General features: G+C 34.2%; 1 protein-coding gene and 1 long non-coding RNA gene across 8 annotated transcripts in view; one reads left to right on the forward strand and one right to left on the reverse strand.

Annotated features, from left to right (window-relative positions):
* Window positions 1-2,086: 2,086 nt before the first annotated feature.
* Window positions 2,087-20,154, forward strand: part of LOC101745437 (tetratricopeptide repeat protein 39B) — a 32,239-nt gene continuing 14,171 nt past the window's right edge. For 2 of the 7 annotated variants that reach the window (XM_021350349.3, XM_062669229.1), the window contains exons 1-8: window positions 9,425-9,693; window positions 12,550-12,611; window positions 13,154-13,266; window positions 14,637-14,671; window positions 16,383-16,484; window positions 16,919-17,102; window positions 17,668-17,825; window positions 19,143-19,308. In XM_021350349.3, the coding sequence (XP_021206024.1) occupies window positions 13,159-13,266; window positions 14,637-14,671; window positions 16,383-16,484; window positions 16,919-17,102; window positions 17,668-17,825; window positions 19,143-19,308 (753 nt within the window). In that variant the 5' untranslated portion in view covers window positions 9,425-9,693; window positions 12,550-12,611; window positions 13,154-13,158. Of the gene's footprint in view, window positions 2,295-7,753; window positions 8,073-9,424; window positions 9,694-12,549; window positions 12,612-13,153; window positions 13,267-14,636; window positions 14,672-16,382; window positions 16,485-16,918; window positions 17,103-17,667; window positions 17,826-19,142; window positions 19,309-20,154 lie in introns of those variants that run through there. The other 5 variants (XM_012693616.4, XM_062669233.1, XM_062669236.1 and 2 more) reach the window with 4 other exon arrangements.
* Window positions 6,835-7,756, reverse strand: LOC134199103 (uncharacterized). The gene is made up of 2 exons (XR_009973457.1): window positions 7,416-7,756; window positions 6,835-7,012 (listed from the first exon to the last, which is right to left on the reverse strand). It is a non-coding gene; the product is annotated as an uncharacterized LOC134199103 (long non-coding RNA).

Below are 20,154 nucleotides of genomic sequence, written 5' to 3' on the forward strand. Positions count from 1 at the left end.
TTAAATGACTTACCAAGAATTTTCCTTTACTAAGTCCCTAATCTTTCCGCTACAGTTCATAACGCTAATACCATGTGATTAACGCAAAATATAGTCCATTCTTTATATAACAATCGGTTATATTTCGGATGCCCATTCGTTCACAGATTTTTTTCTTTCTTACCTTTAATCAAGTATTAAATACTTAGTACTTACTTACTTACTTTTATACTTGTGACAAGATCATTCACAAACCTTCAGTAGGTAGGTATCGTACTCCCTTTAGTATTTTTTCTACTAGTTGGTCTGTCCTGGTCTAAAGGTCTAAATACCAGGCCCTAAACTCAAAAAAAAGAAGGTCTGTCGTTTCTATGCATGTTTCTATCATATTTCTATCTAAAATAAATATACCGGTAAAATGGGTTGATTAGGGACAAATTCCAACTTGATGAACAATTTTAAGGTAGTTGTTGATGTTTAAAATGCTATATCAGGATTAAAATGATTGAGTGTTAAGGGTATCTTTGTTATCCAATTTAAAGCTATGCAATTAGCATTCCAGTTTAAGCAAAAAAAGCAAAAATAGGTGTTATCCCTATTTACTCAGAAATTGTGGTTATTGGGGACGAAATTAGTGTTCATAGAGAAATTTGCTAGGGCTGGCACTCCTTGGTTTTAATTAATTTATTTATTTAGTTACACCAACAAAGTGATCATCAATAAAAAACATTGAAAAACTGACAAAAGTACATGGCAGATGTTACCTCAATTATAGGTGTAATCGACAGTGCATTGACAACAAAAATAAATGTGCATTGACAACAAAAATAAAAAATTTATATAACTAAAACTTGATTACATTTAATTACTTATGATTAATTTATATTTACTTGGGAAATTATCCGCGACAGATTTTTACTGTAAGTTTTGAGACGATTAGAAAAAGCATCTATTTCATCACTTAAAGTTAGTTCAGCGCAATCGGACAGCTCCAAATGAACATTGACGGAGACCACGCTACCGTGGACATTATTGTAGACCCAAAGGATTCTGTATATGGGAGAAAAAGCACCTAAATTCGAACGAGCGGGCTTTCTTATAAACGGTTTATATTTTTTCATTCTTGGTAAGTACTTAGGGGCTGATATTTTTATCTGGGTTATGAGATTAGGTGTGTCGGTTAATCCATGGATTAATCAGATGAATACCCCCACTCTGAACAAATATTAAATATTTTATTATGTATTACTTAGACATTTTTGTCCACCTTAAGATTTCACTGTTCTTGTCATATATATGTGCAAAACTGACTTACTTATGTTAAATTGCTTAGCTATTTCAACTAAAGACTTATTCCTAATTTCATAGGCTTCTATTACTGTTTTTAATATTAAGGGATCATATCTCTTATAAAGATTTGCACTCTTTGATACGTACACGCAAGGCATATCTAAAAATAGAAAACAACGCGTAACTGATAATATAAATATTTGCCAAATAATAAAATAACACTTCATTGATAATTTTGAATAAAAGTTGTAGACCAAAATGTCATGAATAAACCAGATTCTTACCAACAAATTTAAAAAATATTGTTATAACTACATCGACAACCCTAGAAATCTGTACCTATTTATACTTAGGTCGTTTTCATTTCACATATTCTCATCCCAATTGACCCCTCTTTCGTTGTTATTTGTACCTGAGACGTCCCCAATATCCCCAAAAACAACAGATTTTTACATGTATTTTTATTTGATCAAATACATTAAAACCAATAACAACTGAGACTTACCTTTAATATATATGATGGTTCAAATACTAAATTGCATTTATAAATCACATTCGTCTTCTATTGTTATAAAATAAATAAAAGACAGCAGTTTCTAGCACTAAAATAATTACCACTACAAGAAGTTAATTTGAAACGCGATTTTTTATAAGTTAGCAGCTATTATCTTGCATATTCAGAGTTGTTTTGTGAACTTTCAACATTTTACTATTACACTACAAAAAATGGAAGATTTTGCAACGATTAAAAAACTAGTAATGCGCGTCGAAAGATTTTCCTGGTTTTTTCCCCAATCACCTCTCGATCCCTAATCGCCCCATTTTACGGTACAATGTACATTAATGTACATTACCTCTTGGTGCTTTGACTAGTTTGCATCAGATCTATTTTAAAATTCGTTATTGAAACTGAATAAAATGTAAATATGTTTATTATGGTGGGTGTTTATTTATTTTAAGAATACTTCGGATATTCGTTGACGAGAAAAGTGTTATTTTATAGTAAAAACCCATAGAATAGTAAGGTAAGTTTTTTTAATTATTAATTTAGACCATAATAAACATTAACTTCTTCGTGTACATGCATTTCTGTACTATTATCAGTTATTTTTTTTCCGAATAGAGTATGTATTAATATCCATCAAAAGAGGTATGTAATAATACAAATAATCTTTAAATAGAATACATTTGAATTTTCATAAAACGTAGCCATAGACTTCATAGAGAGGTGAGAGGGTCGATCTAGCTGCATAAGCCTTTTGAGTCTTATACATGCCCTAAAATCGGTATCGCTATTTTAGAATATACTTAATTTAAAATACATGAAGCAAAAACTTTGTACCCTTTTACGAAAATTGGGCGGACAGAGGAGTATGAAATTTCCCACATTTATAGAATATATCGAGAAGGAGTGCAGAAAACTATTTTTTTTATTATCCATTAAAAATACAATACCTATGTCAACTAAAAAATCATTACACACACTACCATGATTTGACACACACATTCATATATACTCTTTTGTTTATTTTAAAATTTTTGTTATTGCATAAAATCTGTGGTCAAATAGGAAATAGATTAATTGTCTTTAATATTATTTGTCTATTAATTTTGGCAAATCTGTGATTAAATAACTTGACAAATAATGTTCATTTAATAACTATGATCATAATTTGACTGCTGGGTGATCACTAGTTAGTGTTATTAACCAAAAATGTTAGTGGATTTTATATAATAATTAAGTTTATAAAATAAATTTGTATCTTATGATTAAAAAAAAATCAGTCCTTGAAGAATTATTTTAGTTGTCTAAAAACATACTGAAATCATATAGAAAAGTTTATAAAAAAGACAAAAAGCTTAGAAGTAACAGTAAATTTGAATTGGAAGCACCCAACGTACTAAAAACACATACACAGGTACTATCTTTGTATAGGAAAGGATTAAAATTAATGGTAAACTTATACATAATGGGATAATTAAATTCTAGGTTGTAACTTGGCTGTGCCCTTAGCATTGGTGTTGTCCATGAGTGACAGTACAGACAGTACATTTTGGTAGCCATGAACATAATGCATTTAAAGCACATAAATGTAACTATAAAACATGTATATAAAAACAGAGTGTAAAAAATATATTTCAGAAGCTGAAGCTTTAAGTAGTTATGAATATTTAACACATTGAACACCAAGAAAGACATCTGTCTGACAGCATACTGCTTTGCAGGGCCTTAACAAGTCTAATTTAAAAATTGTGGTGTTATTTGCAAATATTATCAGAAAAAAACCTAAAAAATAACATGCAACTTACAAAAATCTTACTGCGTTCATTATATCAGAGATCTATAACCAGAGTTTGTTGCGGCTGCTAGAATGTCTAACTCTTTTTCCTTGCTCGACTGACACCTTTAGATTGTCACAGACCACAGGACTTAAACATGATTTTTAATCTGCTTTTTAACAAGTTCCTTAGGGTAAGATGATTCATAAACACTGGTTATTTTATTAAATTTATTTTTATGAACTCAAAATATGAACCTAAGATTTTTTTTTAAATCTGAAAAAATCCTTTAAAAAATCCAGCTTGAAGTTAGCTTGCTTTCGAATTCATCAGAATTCTATCATGTGCGGATTCACAAATGTGACCAATTTCTATCTAGTTGTAATATTTTTTTCTTTTTTTTTATAGCTTAGATGGGTGGACGAGCTTACAGCCCACCTGGTGTTAAGTGGTTACTGGAGCCCATAGATATCCACAACGTAAATGCGCCACCCACCCTGAGATACAAGTTCTAAGGTCTCAAGTATAGTTACAACGGCCGCCCCACCCTTCCAACCGAAATGCATCACTGCTTCACGGCAGAAATAGGCAGGGTGGTGGTACTCATCCGCGCGGACTCACAAGAGGTCCTACCACCAGTAATTACGCAAATTATAATTTTGCGGGTTTCATTTTTATTACACGATGTTATTCCTTCACGGTGGAAGTCAATCGTGAACATTTGTCGAGTACGTATTTCATTAGAAAAATTGGTACCCGCCTGCGGGATTCGAACACCGGTGCATCGCTTCAACACGAATGCACCGGACGTCTTATCCGTTAGGCCACGACGACTTTAATTGTTTTAATGCATCCTGTACATCTGGTATTCATGTTCTAGTATGATTTAACCTGCTGCTGTACAACTGGCTTGTTTGTTCACTTTCATTTGACACTTTAGTATAAGACAAGATAACCACTAATGTAAGTGTTGTAGTAGCTTAAGAGGGTAGTGACAACTATTGTTATAGCTTATATAAATAAATATACATTGATTTATTATTCAGTCTACTTCCCTCAAGGACTACAAATATTAAATCTACCTAAATTGCAATAAAATAAAATAAAAATGAACTCGGGACATTTCATACCAGCACACCAAACTTTATTATCAACGACAATACAACCAGTCAACAAGAACCAATTATTAGAGCCACAGCATTTTATGTCATGATGATTGACATGTTTAAGTGTTTCAATTGATCCACTATTTGAAGACATGACTTTGCCAATCTGAAAGTCAAATTGATATTATGGTGTGTGTTGGAGTGAACACTTGCAGAATGAATAATATATTGAAAGTAGTACAAAAAAATGTATCTAAAATATTAAACATCAAGTATTTCAAATTCATCAAGTATTTCAAAAGAGAGATTTCTAATAAAAAACATTAGATTGATTGATTTATGGTTTTCATATCCTGAACCTGGGCCTGGAATTTTTTTAGTTGCTTTTCTAGGATGTGCAATTACAAGGCCTACTTTTGATCATTTACCTATCAGATAATTAGCTATCCTTCTGTTTCTTTAAATGTCGCTATTTACCTATGAATACAGTAAAAGCAGTGGTTCTTATCAACGATTCGAACCTTATAAACTTTTCATGGCGATGGAAAAAATCAGAATTGTCGTAATTTGAAAAACCCAACTACACAAGAGCCATAAATATATAATATAACCAGCTGGCCCGGCAAACGTTTTGCCATATAAATTATTTCTAGCAAAGATAAATAACCTAGATAGCGACTGCAGCATCATCTGCCGGGCTGGTTTGTAAATCTAAACCATTCTCGAATCCACCTGAAGGTACACAGAAAATGTCATTAAAATCGGTCCAGCCGTTTAGGAGGAGTTCAATTACACGCATAGAAGAAACATATATATAAAAATATGATACAAAGTGATTTAGTCCAAGATGCAAGTTACGACATTTCCGCTTTCTCCCGTCAAGAGAAACCAAAGGCAGATTCCTACAAAAATGGAATGATAGAAAGGGTTAATTGAATAATAGGGGTTAAAGTATGAAATTGCCGTTTTATTGTAATAGGTACCTACTTCGAATTGACATAAAACCTTCATGATTTGAGATTTTTGAGTGAAACTTTTTTTAAATGGTACTTATGAGTTTCTTCTTTTAAAAAATGTGCAACATTTGGTTATCGACTTTCGGTTGTTTTTTTATTCAGCTTAGACTCGAAAGATGGATAGGTACTTCGAAAATTCGAGTGATTTTTTAATACGATTTCCGACTCAGAACTAACGCTGCAGAAACAGCTCGCAATATAAATGTTGAGTTTGGAGAGCGGACTGCTAATGAGCGCACCTTGCGATTTTGGTTTAAACGCTTTCGCGATGGATATTTTTATTTGAAGAACGAACCACGTGGAAGACCGCCCACACATGTGAATAATAATGAATTGAAAGAGATGGTGGAAGCCGACCCGATCCAAACTACCCGGGAATTAGCGGCATGGCGTAATGTTACCTTACCAACAATATTGAATTGTTTGCGTCAAATCAATAAAGTAAAAAATATGTAAAATGGGTGCCTCATGATTTGACTGATCTGCAAAAAGAAACGAAAGATCTGTTTAAACTTGTGTTGCCTTGTTGAATCGATACAGAAATGAAGGAATATTGAATCGAATTGTAACGTGTGATGAAAAGTGGATTCTTTACGATAGGCGTAGGCGAAAATGCAATGACTGATCCAGGTCAAACGCCGCAACAGTGTACTAAAGCAAAGCTTAGCAATAAAAAGGTAATGGTAACTGTTTGGTAGTCTCAGCATGGTGTTATTCATTATAGCTTTCTCCGATCTGGTTAAGCAATAACGGCAGATGTCCGATGAACGGCAGATGAGATGAACGCCGAACTCTGAATGATAGCAAAACTAGCAATGAAACAGCCCCGATTCTTGAATCGATTGTCACCATTGTTGCTCCATGATAACACGAGACCACATACAGCACGAGAAACCGTTTTAACTCTACAGGAACTGCAATTAGAAATTAGAAACCATTCGTCACCCTCCGTATCCGCCAGACCTTGCTCCAACGGACTACCATTTTTTTCGTGATTTGGACATTTTTCTAAGTGATTTTTTTCCCAGGAGGCAGTACAAAATGCTTTCACACAGTTTGTAGAATCTAGATCACCAGAGTTCTATCGTAAAGGTATAAATGACCTTCCTATTATATGGCAGCAATTGCTATCTAATAGGAAGTAAATATTGATAATAATAATATTTTGATTCAATAAATATGTTTAATGAAAAAAAAGAACGAATTACAATTTTTCAATACAAATCAGCAAATTCATACTTTAACCCCTATTATTTATTAAATAGAGATTATTAAATAGAGATAATTTACTCGGGACGGGTTCTACTGGACATTTCGGTACTGTTCGATGTGATGCCATCTCTGCAAAATGGAAGTAGCTAATTACTTTTAGTAGATTCTGTATAGAAACTATGCATCACACAGTGAATGCGACGAACTACCAAAGACCAGAATGATCACACATCTTGCACTATAGCAATATTCAAGGTGGTGGTGGTCATGGTTTATAAGGAGCTGAATTTTATCGATTTCTCGTTGAATTTAAAGAGCTACTGAAGGTAAAGTTAGCTTATTAGAATTTTGTAATGGTTTGAGTCAAGTGATGGTTGTGTGTATAGATACTAGCTAAATTATTACATTTAGGTAATTCAATAAAGTGCGATGTAGTAAAATAAAAAATATACAAAATAATATTTTTATATCTTATCGCAATTAATGTATTATATTAACTGTGTGTACAAATAAAAAATAAATAATAATATACCGAAACCATTAGTATCTAACGATGCTCATTCTATTCATTATGGGATTTGGATTTCCATTTTTAAGGATATAATTTTTCCCAACTTAATTCCGATCCAAAGTTTTCGCTTTTTCTCCGAGACTTCTTCAATACTTCGTTGGAAATAATTAAATACACGTCATGCATTCTGGGAGGCCGACTGCTCTTCTTATTTCGATTAAAAATTGTTTTTATATTTAAAAAATATAAGAACCGGTAAATTTATCTCTGAGTAGAAGTTTAGATAAAAATATCGTATGAGCGGCATAACACATTCGTCGTAACAAACCATGGGTACAAGATATTCAAGTCTGAGAATTTAATCGACATCATTTTTGTACAAAATGGCTCCAGACGCTGATTCTGCATGATCGATAATTTACGCATGCGTCATCAATTATTAACCCTTCAGACATAGACATTCAGACCAGACGTACCTACATTGCAGTTTGTTGCATGTAGTGAACGTATAAATCTTCGTGAGCCCGTAAGTCACTATCAATAAGGTCGGGAATTGTTTGGAGCAAAATAAATCACCGGGGAAGCGCGTACCCCGCCACCCTCTTTGGCGCATCGCTCGATAAATCATAGGACCCAACCACTTGCGTCCTGGATCGTGGCTGTGCGGACGACCAACAGGTATTTATTATTAAACTCTCATTGTATTTATATTTTTTACTTGATTGAAATTTTTATAACTGTTTTATTTATCGAATGTTATATTTGTTTAGTGCACGTATTAAGATTTGTGCGATATTTTGAGTAGCTCTTATTTTAAGAGAGGTCATATTATAGACATATCCATATACTAAGAGTAGGTACTCCAGATATATTAAATCATTTTTTTTAATTTCAATACATATTAATTTGATATTCTATTCGTCAACACTACTCCATATAACGGGTCAGAAATGTAAGCTGTGAGTTTTAATGCTAGGCATATATTTATTAACTAGGTACTAGCACAAATTAGCGACTGACAATTTGTTGCCTTTATTTAACACAATTAAACTTCATCGCACCTTTGCGCAGGTATTGCTCACTATTCTGCACGTCCATGTTTATTCAACTTGTAACAATTTTTCTCTATTTAACTGCTATAGGTTTTTCATTCATATGGTTTTAAAGCTATCGACTTTTACGACACGATAATAGAGGTTGCCACGCCCCCACCACATATTGAAATAGCATACAACATTGTATCCATACATGACAAGCCTAGTCTCTCAACTAAGACTTCGTATTTACGATAGATAAACAACAACTGAACTCTTTCTAGTTTCTAGCTAAATTTAGTTCTAGTCAAAACGCCTAAAACATTAATATTTTCTAACTATTATTTTGATAGTTTGTTTTTATTTGTCGTTGTAATACGTGTAAACGGCACGTAGTAAACATACACTAAACGTACAACACTTTTCATATTAAGCGGCTCAAGAACACATTCATGTGTGTGGATAGTGTGGAGAGAAAGTACCACGATGACCGTGGAACATACAGACTTTCTCTAAAACTTTGTTCACTGGTCAACAAATATAACAGTTTCAAATGTTCTTGACGGTCAATCAACGATAGACAATTTTAAAATGTACTCATATTTGCACACATACAGGCTGTACCAGAATCATCTATTACAACATAAATTTACAAAAAATATAAATATAGTATTATTATTTACAAAGCGATATTCTTGCTTTCGTATTTTAACACATTAAAAAAACGGTGCACTTGTTCCAATTAAATTTTCAACATGTATAAGAAAAACGTTAATTATTAAGACGAAAAAAAAGCTTTAGCAGTAATTTATGCAGCTTTCATTACATGCCTATGTAAATTGATGTCGCAAATACAGTATTGCCAGGGGCATAGCCAAGACACGCTCTAGGTATAGGTATATAGCGTTTAGTTAAAGGGGTCCCATTATTCAATTGATGTATTGCGCAGCTGCCGTCTGGGAAGGGGATAGAGAGGCCAGCGTCCCCAATTGAGTTGATCGATCGAGCTGTTGTAGTCATGCGCATTATGCGCCCCAAGTCTAGTCTAGACTACATTTTCATTTTGGTTTTTCACAATCTGTTTTAGTTAACTTAAAACTGACTATCTCAAATTATAATAAAACTATTAAAAAATCGTCAAAACTCAAACAAAATATAAATTATTTTAATAGTAATGATCTTAATTTGGAAACGCATCTTCAACACAATGTTTATGTCTAAACGTGTGTTTACGCGAATAAATCAAATGAATTTATTGGCAGCAGGTAAGTGTATTTTAGGTACTAAATTACAAAAACTTAAAACAATAACCACTGTTCATACACAAATGTAAATAGCAATATTTATTCAATTTTGACTTTATTTGTTCAACAGTATTGTATTATTAAAATAAAGTGCGTATTAATATCGTAATAAAAATATATGAAAAGTAGTTTATTATAGAACAACGCCCATTAGATACCTGAGTCAGTTTATTTAGGAAAACATAACATAAATAAGATTGAAGTTTATTATAATACTGGTCTCGCATACTATTATAATAATATGATGAAAACAACAGAATGAGTGGAATGTACTCTGTTAATGTTTATTTTGACGTCAATGTTCAGACGAGCTTTTTTTTCCTACCTCAGCTGGTAACCTCGGAGGCTATGCCAGCGTAACCGTATGTAGTATGTTTGCTCACGAGACTAACCAGAGGACGTTCCTAACACTAGCCCTAGAAAGAGCAGTGCTTTGCAATATCCTACCACCGAATCGGAAACTCGACTCCTTGAGAAGATCCGGCGAGAAACTTAGTGGGCTGTGTCTGTGGGTTAATTTGCTTGCCGAACTCTTCGTCGCAAGTGTGACAGGTTCAACGAGAACGGTGACCGGTGCTTAAAGAATATAAAAGCACCGATAATGGATCGGGAGGATCCGAAAAGACGTGTCTTGGGCGACAGCGACTGTTTACCAGTCGGTCCGCAGGATCGGGTATGTAATTACCGGCGGCCACGACATGAGGGTTATCGTGTCGGGCCGCTTTTACGAAATGACGCACTGATGCCGACTGAAGTACTTACTGACGGAGTCCAACTAGGTCGTCGTGAAGATCCACGTTCCTCACGAGTCGCGGTGCTCCTCCTGCAAAAACGGCATTGAATGACTTGGAGGGGTTTTAAATTAGTGGCGGCCGCGCGAACTAATACTACACAGACGAGCTCACATACTATAGTCACCACAGCATGAATGCTGCTAGATAAATATGTCTTATCCCTTTGGAATACTTGCTGTCTTACTCAAACAGGAGCACATCATAGCTTCGCGGCTGAAAAAGACAGGAAACCCATATATACCTAGGCGGCACTGAAAATTTCGGGAATTAACGAAGTGACACAACATTACTATTTAAAAATGTATTTATTGCTTTTCGAAGTATTCTCCGCAAAATTTGACACATTTTTCCATACGATGGAACCAATCATTGAAGCAAACATTCCATTCGGAAGTTGGGGTCTTCAAAATGGCCGTTTTGTAGGCGTCCACAGCTTCTTCAGGTGATGAAAATCTCTGTCCACGCAATTTATTCTTTATTTTAGGGAAAGTATAGAAATCATTAGGGCTTAGGTCGGGGCTGTACGGCGGATGGTCTAATAATTCTATGTTTTCTTGCTCTAAAAACTCTTTTGTTCTGTGCGCGGTGTGAGAACTCGCATTGTCGTGATGGAGGATGATGCGGCGGTTGCAGTTCTCTTTACGGAGTTCAGAAACGACCTGTGGCAAACAAATGCTAGCATACCATTCTGCATTAACCGTTCTTTGTCCCTCAAGAGTAATAGTCGTAACATGGCCGGTTTTAGAGACAAACGTGGCCACCATTTTTTTTGCAACACTCTGTGAACGAACAATTTTTGTTGGCTTTAACTCATTTTCGAACACCCAAACTCGTGACTGGTTTTTTGTTTCGGGTTCGTATGCGTATATCCAGGATTCGTCACCTGATACAATGTTGTATACAGCATTTGAGGATCCTGCGTGGAATCTTTCAAGAGTTCTGACGCACCAAGTAACGCGAGCCGCTTTTTGCCCTTCACAGAGCGAATGCGGTATCCATCGGGAAAACAACTTTTTTACACCTAATTGTTCATGCAAGATTATTTGTATTTGACTCATGCCAATGTCTAAAGTTGCCTGAATTTCGCGGTATGTCACATGTCGATCTTCCTCAATCAGCTTACGCACAGCATCAACGTTTTCTTGAGTGACTGCAGTTTTTGGACGACCTTGACGGGGATCATCGCTGAGCTTGACACGTCCACGTTGAAACTCAGCAAACCAGCGATAAATTGTGGTTTTGGATGGGGCTTCATCACCAAATGCAGAAATCATCCGGTCAACACACTGTTTTTGTGTTAAACCACTTCGAAAGTCATAATAAATAATCGTTCTTGAATTTTCTCGAGTCAATTCCATTTTCTCAACGACTAAACAAGTTTGACAAAACCTCGTGACAAGACCGAGAATCTTTTTTTAAATAAATAAATGGTATTCGATTTTTAAAACCAAGGAGTTTTCAATTAAAAAGATTTTAATATGACAGGAACAGTGGAAATATTCCATTCCCGATACTTTTAGTGCAGCCCTCGTACAGCTCACTGAGTTTTTCGCCGGATCTTCTCAGACGGTCGTGATCGATCTGGTGGTAGATTCTGCAAAACATTGCTAGGGATGGTGTTAGTAAATTCTCTCAGGTTGAGCCCGTGAGCTCACTATTGCTATTTTTATTCGTACGCCTATAGTATAATACACCGTCCATATCTAGGATACACCATGTTTATTAATAAAACCGTTCGGACAAATGATTTTAGAAAAGTCAAAATCTACTGCCAACATATGCTTTAAAAAAAACGCTAGATTTTTGGGGTTGCTATTCTTATTTCAGACAATGTTATTGTCTATAAATAGCAACTGTAAAACACACTGTGATGAATGTGTTTTTTAGACATAAGAAGTTTCTAATTTGTATATATTTAATTTGAAACTTATAAAACCATTATTTCATTAATTCTCAGTTATTTTTAAAATAATTTCTCTAAAAAAGTATAATATGTGATTACATGTATTATTTTGTTTACTAGGTCTCCCAACTTCAGCTCGAAGAAGCCAATTTATCCGAAGGATCACCCAGCTTGAGCAAAGAGTTAGTTAATATAATTATATTTCCAAACACATGTACTCATATAGGACATGCGATTATAGTTCGCAAACTTTGCTGGTTCAGTAGGTACAAAAAAACCTTTGATAGCCATTTGAATAAAATTATCGTCAATAAACATTTGTTCCATTGGTAACTTCCATTTCAAACTTTCCAATAGCGCTCAGTATTGTACTTAGTATATGCATTGATTGAACATCCCAAGCTTATTCTTAACTGAGCATCACGTTTTACATAAAATGAAGTTAAACAACTCATCAAATCAAGATTGGTTTTAATTTCTCATTAATTTATTGAGAACAATATTTGTTTTAACTGGTGCGCTACTATATCTCAAAAATACCTAATACTACAGAAATTCTAAATACTATTTTGCCTTTAGACCGCCTTTGGTCTGAGCGATAAGACTCAGGCTACATACTGCATGATAAATTGCTTTGTTTAAGTATTTAGCTGTTAGACATATTGACACATCTAATATCTTGTTAAATTTAGTATTTCTTTAATTTCCTTTTAAATTGGAATAGATAAAATGGCTTTGAGACAAAAAACGGTGCCAATACTGACTACGGCCGGTCCTCGCGGTTCTTGCGCCGGAAGCAGTGATCGCAGGAGTTCTGGTGATTCTCCTGAGGAAGCAGTAAGACAATAAAATTATTTAAACTTAATAAAGATTTTTATAATACGTTATCAATCAATCTCTATATTTGTAGTAAGAAGTACAAGAATCAATTCCAATGAAATGAGTCTTATCACGATCGTAATATTAGTCTTTACCTACGAAATCGCTGTTTAATATACAGAAAGTTAAAGTAATTTTTGATAAATATTTTTTATTTATATCAATCAAAATATGCACACATGGTATCGTTGCATCTCTGCCAACTCAGATCAATGCACTTCGTGAACAAAGAGCCAACAAAATTTTCAAAGGTATTTTCTGACGCCTCGTTGTTGGGTATAGAATTCTTGCCTGCCAAGAAGCTATCCAAACTTTGTAAAAAAGTGGAAGTCTGATGGTATAAGGTCTTTTGAGTATGATGGATGACACAAAAAATCCAATCTTGGTTTTTGTACTATAGAAACCGTCTAGTGTGCCGTATGAAGTCGAGCGTTGTCGTGTAGTGAGGACGAACGATTAATCAAGGCTGGCTGGATATTCGCGAGCTTCTCCATCATTATGTCCAGATCCTCACAGCACACGATTGCATTAATACTGTTGCCATTTTGTAGAGCTGTGATGAATTTAACCGGTATTAGACCTTCAATGACCATGACTATTTAAAGGTAAGTTTTCGTTTGGGAAATTGCCTAGGTTCTGAACCAGAGCTTACTAAATTGGATGACAGCTTTCGATTATCAAAAATAATCTATTTGTCAGCGCAAATGACAATGTGGTTCAAAATTAATACGTTTCTGTGTTTGTTAAGCAACGTAAAGCATATCTTTACGCCTATATCGCGCTGGCGATCGTTCAGTTCGTGCGGCACCCAATTAAATTTTTTTTACGGTGCCATTTTGACTCAAATGGACTAATATTGTTTTGATGCTAACGTTCAAAGCTGCTGCTAGTTCAGCGGTAGATTGAGTATCAGCTTCAGCATCAGCTTCCACTGTCGCCTTTAATTCGTCATTGTTGTCTTTAGTTTTCGGGCGACCACGGGCTCATTTTGTCGGAAGCATTCAAACCAATAACGAGCCATGCATTCGTTTGTTGTGTTCACTCTGTCACTATCATGTTCACATGTCATTAATGTTGTGAGCCGTTTAAGGGGCATTGCTACCGCCACTGATCGTATTTTCCATAAATAGTCATTTTTTATTCTGTCTAGAATGAAAAAGATACAAATGCAGTGAAAACAAACAGTAACCAACAAACATATTATGTCGTTTCAAATGGCCAGTATTGTAAAACAGCAACTTCATAGGTAAAGACTTATTATTGTCACGGTTGCCTGAATGACGCACATTTGTCATTTCCGCAATAATTAATTTGATCTATGATTATAGGAAGAGTTTCAAGATGCTACGGAATATCATCCAACGTAAGTATCAAATTGATGTCATTAGTGTATAGGTATAGGCTGCAAATACATGCGTTAATCACATCTTAATATGTACGTTAATCACATATTAATGAAGACGTCGTGGCCTAAAGGATAAGACGTTCGGTGCATTCGTATCTAACGATGCACCGGCAATTACCAATTTTTTTAATGAGATGCGTACTTAATAAGTATTCACGATTAACTTCCACAGTGAAGGAATAACATCGTGTAATAAAAACTAAACCCGCAAAATTATAATTTATGTATTTACTAGTGGTAGGACGTCTTATGAGTGCGCACGGGTAGATACCACCAGCCTGCCTATTTCTGCCGTGTAGTAGTAATACGTTTCGGTTTGAAGGGTGTGACAGCCGTTGTACTGTACAAACTGAGACCTTAGAACTCATATTTCAAGGTAGGTGGCGGCATTTACGCTGTAGATGTCTATGGGCTCCGGTAACCACTTAACACCAGGTGGGCTGTGAGCTCGTCCATTAAACCTAAGCCATAAAAAAAAATTACTTAACCAAGATACTAACAATTTTGATTCATACGTTTGAAATCTTAAAATACACTCTCTAACATTTGAAGTGTTCTTTGAAATCAAAGGTTATTTAAACATTACAATATTCGTGTCAACAACACGGTAATTCATAAGTAAAAACTCTCTCTTTCGAATGTGCCTTTTAAATGTTAACTTTTACCTCTTGATCATTATTTGAGATGTTTGTTTAAGGTTCTGAGATTTTTATAAGTTTTTTTATACTCAAAGAATTGAAAATATTCAATCGACTCATTAGACCGAACTTGTCTTTTCTTTTGCATTAGAAATTAAATCAATTCACTAAAATTAATATTCAATATTAATCTTTTATGTTACATTTATTACATAATATGAACTTACAAAACAATTACATTTCCATAATTATGTATATTATATATTAATAGTAAGACTCGAATAACTGGAATTCAACGGAATCGCACAAGTATACATAATACTAAATTAATATGTATAGCTAGAACACAGACTTCGTTCAATCTTGAGACTGTAGGCCCTGTAGGACATGAAGACTGCTTCGAATATAACTGAAGTTAATGCCGACAGGTGGAGAAAGGCCTTTAGGGAGAATTTAATCATTTACCAAATTCGCTTGCCTTTTTTGATTGAAGGATTACCTACTGGTGGCCCGGAGGCCTTTCCAGTTTCACCAGGACAGGTAGGCGACCAAAGGTTCAGCCAGGAGGGGACGCTTGCCTATCTATCATGTTTTTTTTATTTATTGCTTAGATGCGTGGGCGAACTCACAGCCCACCTGGTGTTAAGTGGTTACTGGAGCCCATAAACATCTATAACGTAAATGCGCCACCCACCTTGAGACATGAGTTCTAAGTATAATTACAACGGCTGCCCCACCCTTCAAACCGAAACGCATTACTGCTTCACGGCAGAAATAGGCAGAGTGGTGGTACCTACTCGCGCGGACTCACAAGAGGTCCTACCACTAGTAATGTTTAGATTAAGAATGTTAACGGTAACACACTGATGTTGTTAATGACATAGGCGACAGTTGTTTAAAGGGAAAATGCAACTACCAGAGCAAACGAAATATGTAGAGATGATAATAAATAAAAAGCTCGTATTTTTTTATCTACTCTTTTTATACTAAGATATTTGATAACATCATATAAATCTGTTTGAAAATTTTAGATACGACATGGATTTACATATCTCCTTCGAGGATTGCGAAGTGGCCATACATAAATTTTTCAATAATGACTTAGTTGGGGCTATGAACATAATGAGACCATGGTAATCCACTTTTTATAACCTATAACATTTATTATTGTAATATCTGTCCAAAGAAACATATTGATTTTATATAACAATTGAATTAAAAACTTCTAAAATAAACACATTTAATGAACCCTTAAATGTGTTTACTTTGGAAAATTTTCACATATTTCCTCGAAATCTAAAATTAGCCGAGCTGTTGGTTCACATGTGTTAAGCAGTTACCGTGGCCCAAAAGTCATAACATAACTGTCGTTCACCCTAAGAATGAGACCCAATTCTCAATTGTACCGCAGAAAGTACTTTTCACACACTTCAACCCTGAACTGAACAGAAATGGTTGAACGGCGATATCAATCAGAGCAGGCTCGAAACAATGATACAACAACAACCCTAAAACTATAAATTTAAACGCTGCAAAAAATTTTGATGCTTTGATTACTTATTTTTAGGGCACGTACTTCTTTGTACCATAGTCTGGGTGCGTCCATTTTTGAGTTCATACCGGCGATGTTGACTTTTGACCACGAACAAATCGGTCGGTCAATTGTTGCACTGAAGCAGTGCATTACCATTTGTAACAAAAATCGCAAGAGTTTCTCCTTAGTGGAGAGTCTCGGTACCATTATAAAAAAGGTGGGTATTATAAATCGACTCATATAAACAGATTTGACAACGACACCAAAGCTTATTTAAATAATTAAGTTAATTTAAATCAGAAATACTTAACTTTTTATAAATGTATTATTCTTGCAGTTATGTATCGCTTAATTAAATATTCAAGTGTTACAATAACAAATCAATTACATATTTTTTGAGACAAATCAAAGGTCGGTCTTCAGAAGTCCGCTTTTGAAATCAAATCTTAATGTTGATCTTTTTAAAATAAACACACTTTGTAACATAATTGACATTTAATAAATTAAATTTCATCTTAAAATATTTTATTTCCATTAATATTAAATACATATTTTTGAAATGTTATCCTGTTATTAAGTAATAATATAAGCGTTTAGCTAAACAAATCTTCGCTAGTTCTAGCGACAAAAAGATCACGTTTAAAGGTCAAATCTCTAGCAATTATTAATTTCAATCGTCATTTATAAGCAATTAAGATTAATTGTACTGACTTTGCTCAATAACAAGTTAAGAAATAGAAATATAACAGCGAGCAGTCAAAATGATACAAAGAAATTCACAGCCCAATTACGCGTTGTACACGGATTTGGAGGCTCATGCGGAACTGTGCTACGCTGAAGCTCTACTCCTCCAAGCCGCCATGACAATCATGGAAGGCGAAGATTTAACTGGCCTCATTAAAGGCACTATTAAAGTGAAGAGCTGTTATAACACCTACAAGTAAGATCTATTTTCGTAATGAAGGTAAACTAGTGTTTGTGGTTAGCAATATTTAAACCAGAATTTAATAGTTTGTCGTAGTAGAAGTAAAATTTTTAAATATGGATTTGCAATATATCATTCATTTTTGTTTTGATTAAGACAATTCACGGATTTTTCCACATTTATTTCCTTTGTATTTCATAACAATAAAATAGCTACCCGATTAATAAATTATAAAATAATCATGCACTTTGATAATGATATTAGTAAACGAAAAAAAAAACTGCATATCATACGTAGTTGGATAGATAAACTTACATACCATAGTTAAAGTTCAAAGTAAATACTATGTATTTATAAGTATCGTGCACCTGAAAAGTGTTTTATCTACATATACAATCTTAGATCTCAAATTTTGTACTACATAAAACCTTTTTTAATGGACACTAACGTGAATATAAAACAATTCCAAATGAAACAAATATGTAGTTATTAAAATAATTTTTCGTTTTCCATCACAAATAAAACAAAGACGATGTATTTCGAGTTCTTAATTCATATATACGAGTATAAGTTTTTGTCCAATTTTGACTAATTCGTATTGAAATAACTGTGTACACAAAAAAATACCTGTCATAAACGTGACTGACACAAGTTTTTTGTGCACATATTTATATTACAATCGGAACGACTTCAAGCATTTGAACTGAGTAAGTTTCACTAAATAACATCGAAGAATTATTTACTTCCATTTATGATGTGCATGTAATAATAAAATGAACGGCTATATTGCCACTTTTATACAGAAAACAGACATATGAACCCCTAATCTTGTTTTATGTAACGAACAAAAATAATAGATATTATGATCATAATCATCATCATCATTCTCCTGCCCTTCTCCCAGTCACCTGGGGTTGGCGCAACATGTTTTCTCTTTCCATACTCCTCTATCATATACCATTTCTTCGCTCACTCCCCTCTTACACATATCGTCTTTCACGCAATCCATCTATTTCTTCTTAGGTCTACCTCTTCCTCTATATCCTTCCACATTCATAGTTAACACTCTTACCAAGCTCATTTTCATTTCGTTTCATCACATGTCGATACCATCCCAAACACGCACTTCTCAGCCTCTAGGTGCCACTTTCAGACTTTTTCTAACATATTCATTCCGTATTCTATCCATTCTCGTTATTCCACACATCCATCGCAACATTCGCATCTCTGCTGCATGCAATCATAATTACGATCATAATAATATATTGAAAACATAAAAGAATTGATAAAAATCAGTAGAATTGTGAAAGAATGTGTTTTATCCATAAACAGGGAATGCTCTAAGATCTTAGAAAAGAAACAATGGGACACTGATGAGTCGAAAAGGCACTTCCAAAGCGGAGTTCGCCTTGGTATGGCTACGTTCAATGTCATGATTTCGCTGCTGCCTCCAAAAATCATAAGTCTGCTGGAATTTGTGGGCTTCTCAGGAAACAAGGTAATTTTATTAATGGGTTCAAATACCGAGAATGATACAAAATAAATAACTTGATTGTATATGTAAGTTATAGCAGTAATTACGCAAGTAATTTATTCTTATCTAAACAGTGCTATCAATCATACTCGGCTGATAAAGAAATAGCAGTATTCTTTGTGTCGTTATTTCTTTGAACTTGAGAATTTTAATCGAATTGGAACCATTTTTCGTATATGTTAAGGAAGTACTAAATATAAAAAGGATGAAAAGAAAAGAAAGTCTGATAAATCTATTTATCTATATATATATATATATATAAACGAATTGCTGTTCGTTAGTCTCGCTAAAACTCGAGAACGGCTGGACCGATTTTGCTAATTTTGGTCTTGAATTATTTGTGGAAGTCCAGAGAAGGTTTAAAAGGTAGATAAATATGAACAGCCTGAACAGAATAGTCCTGTACAGTCTGGTCAGCTGACCTCTTGGCATTTCGGTACATCACATTTTGATACGCGTACGGTTTAAAGGTTAAAGTCTCCGACCGAGCATCTTTACTGGCTTTTAGTTGTGGCATATAATTTCGTAAATAAATACACATTAACACGCCAGGCAGGCAGTCGCAGTAAAAATTTAAAGAAAACTTAAATATAAATTCAAATACAAAAGTTGGAACAAGTTTTATGAAATTAACACAATTATTAATAAAAAACAAGTGAAATTCGACAGTATATATTCCAAAACTACTAGCTAATATTTTTCGTCATTATCCGCTATAATTACAACATGACAAAACAAACTTTTTCTTTGTCTTTCTCTAAGTTTATCTGCATTGTATATGTATGTACATATGTATTAGATTATTGACCT

The sequence above is a fragment of the Bombyx mori genome, chromosome 1, assembly GCF_030269925.1.
Source record: "Bombyx mori chromosome 1, ASM3026992v2".
NCBI classification, from domain to species: domain Eukaryota; kingdom Metazoa; phylum Arthropoda; class Insecta; order Lepidoptera; family Bombycidae; genus Bombyx; species Bombyx mori.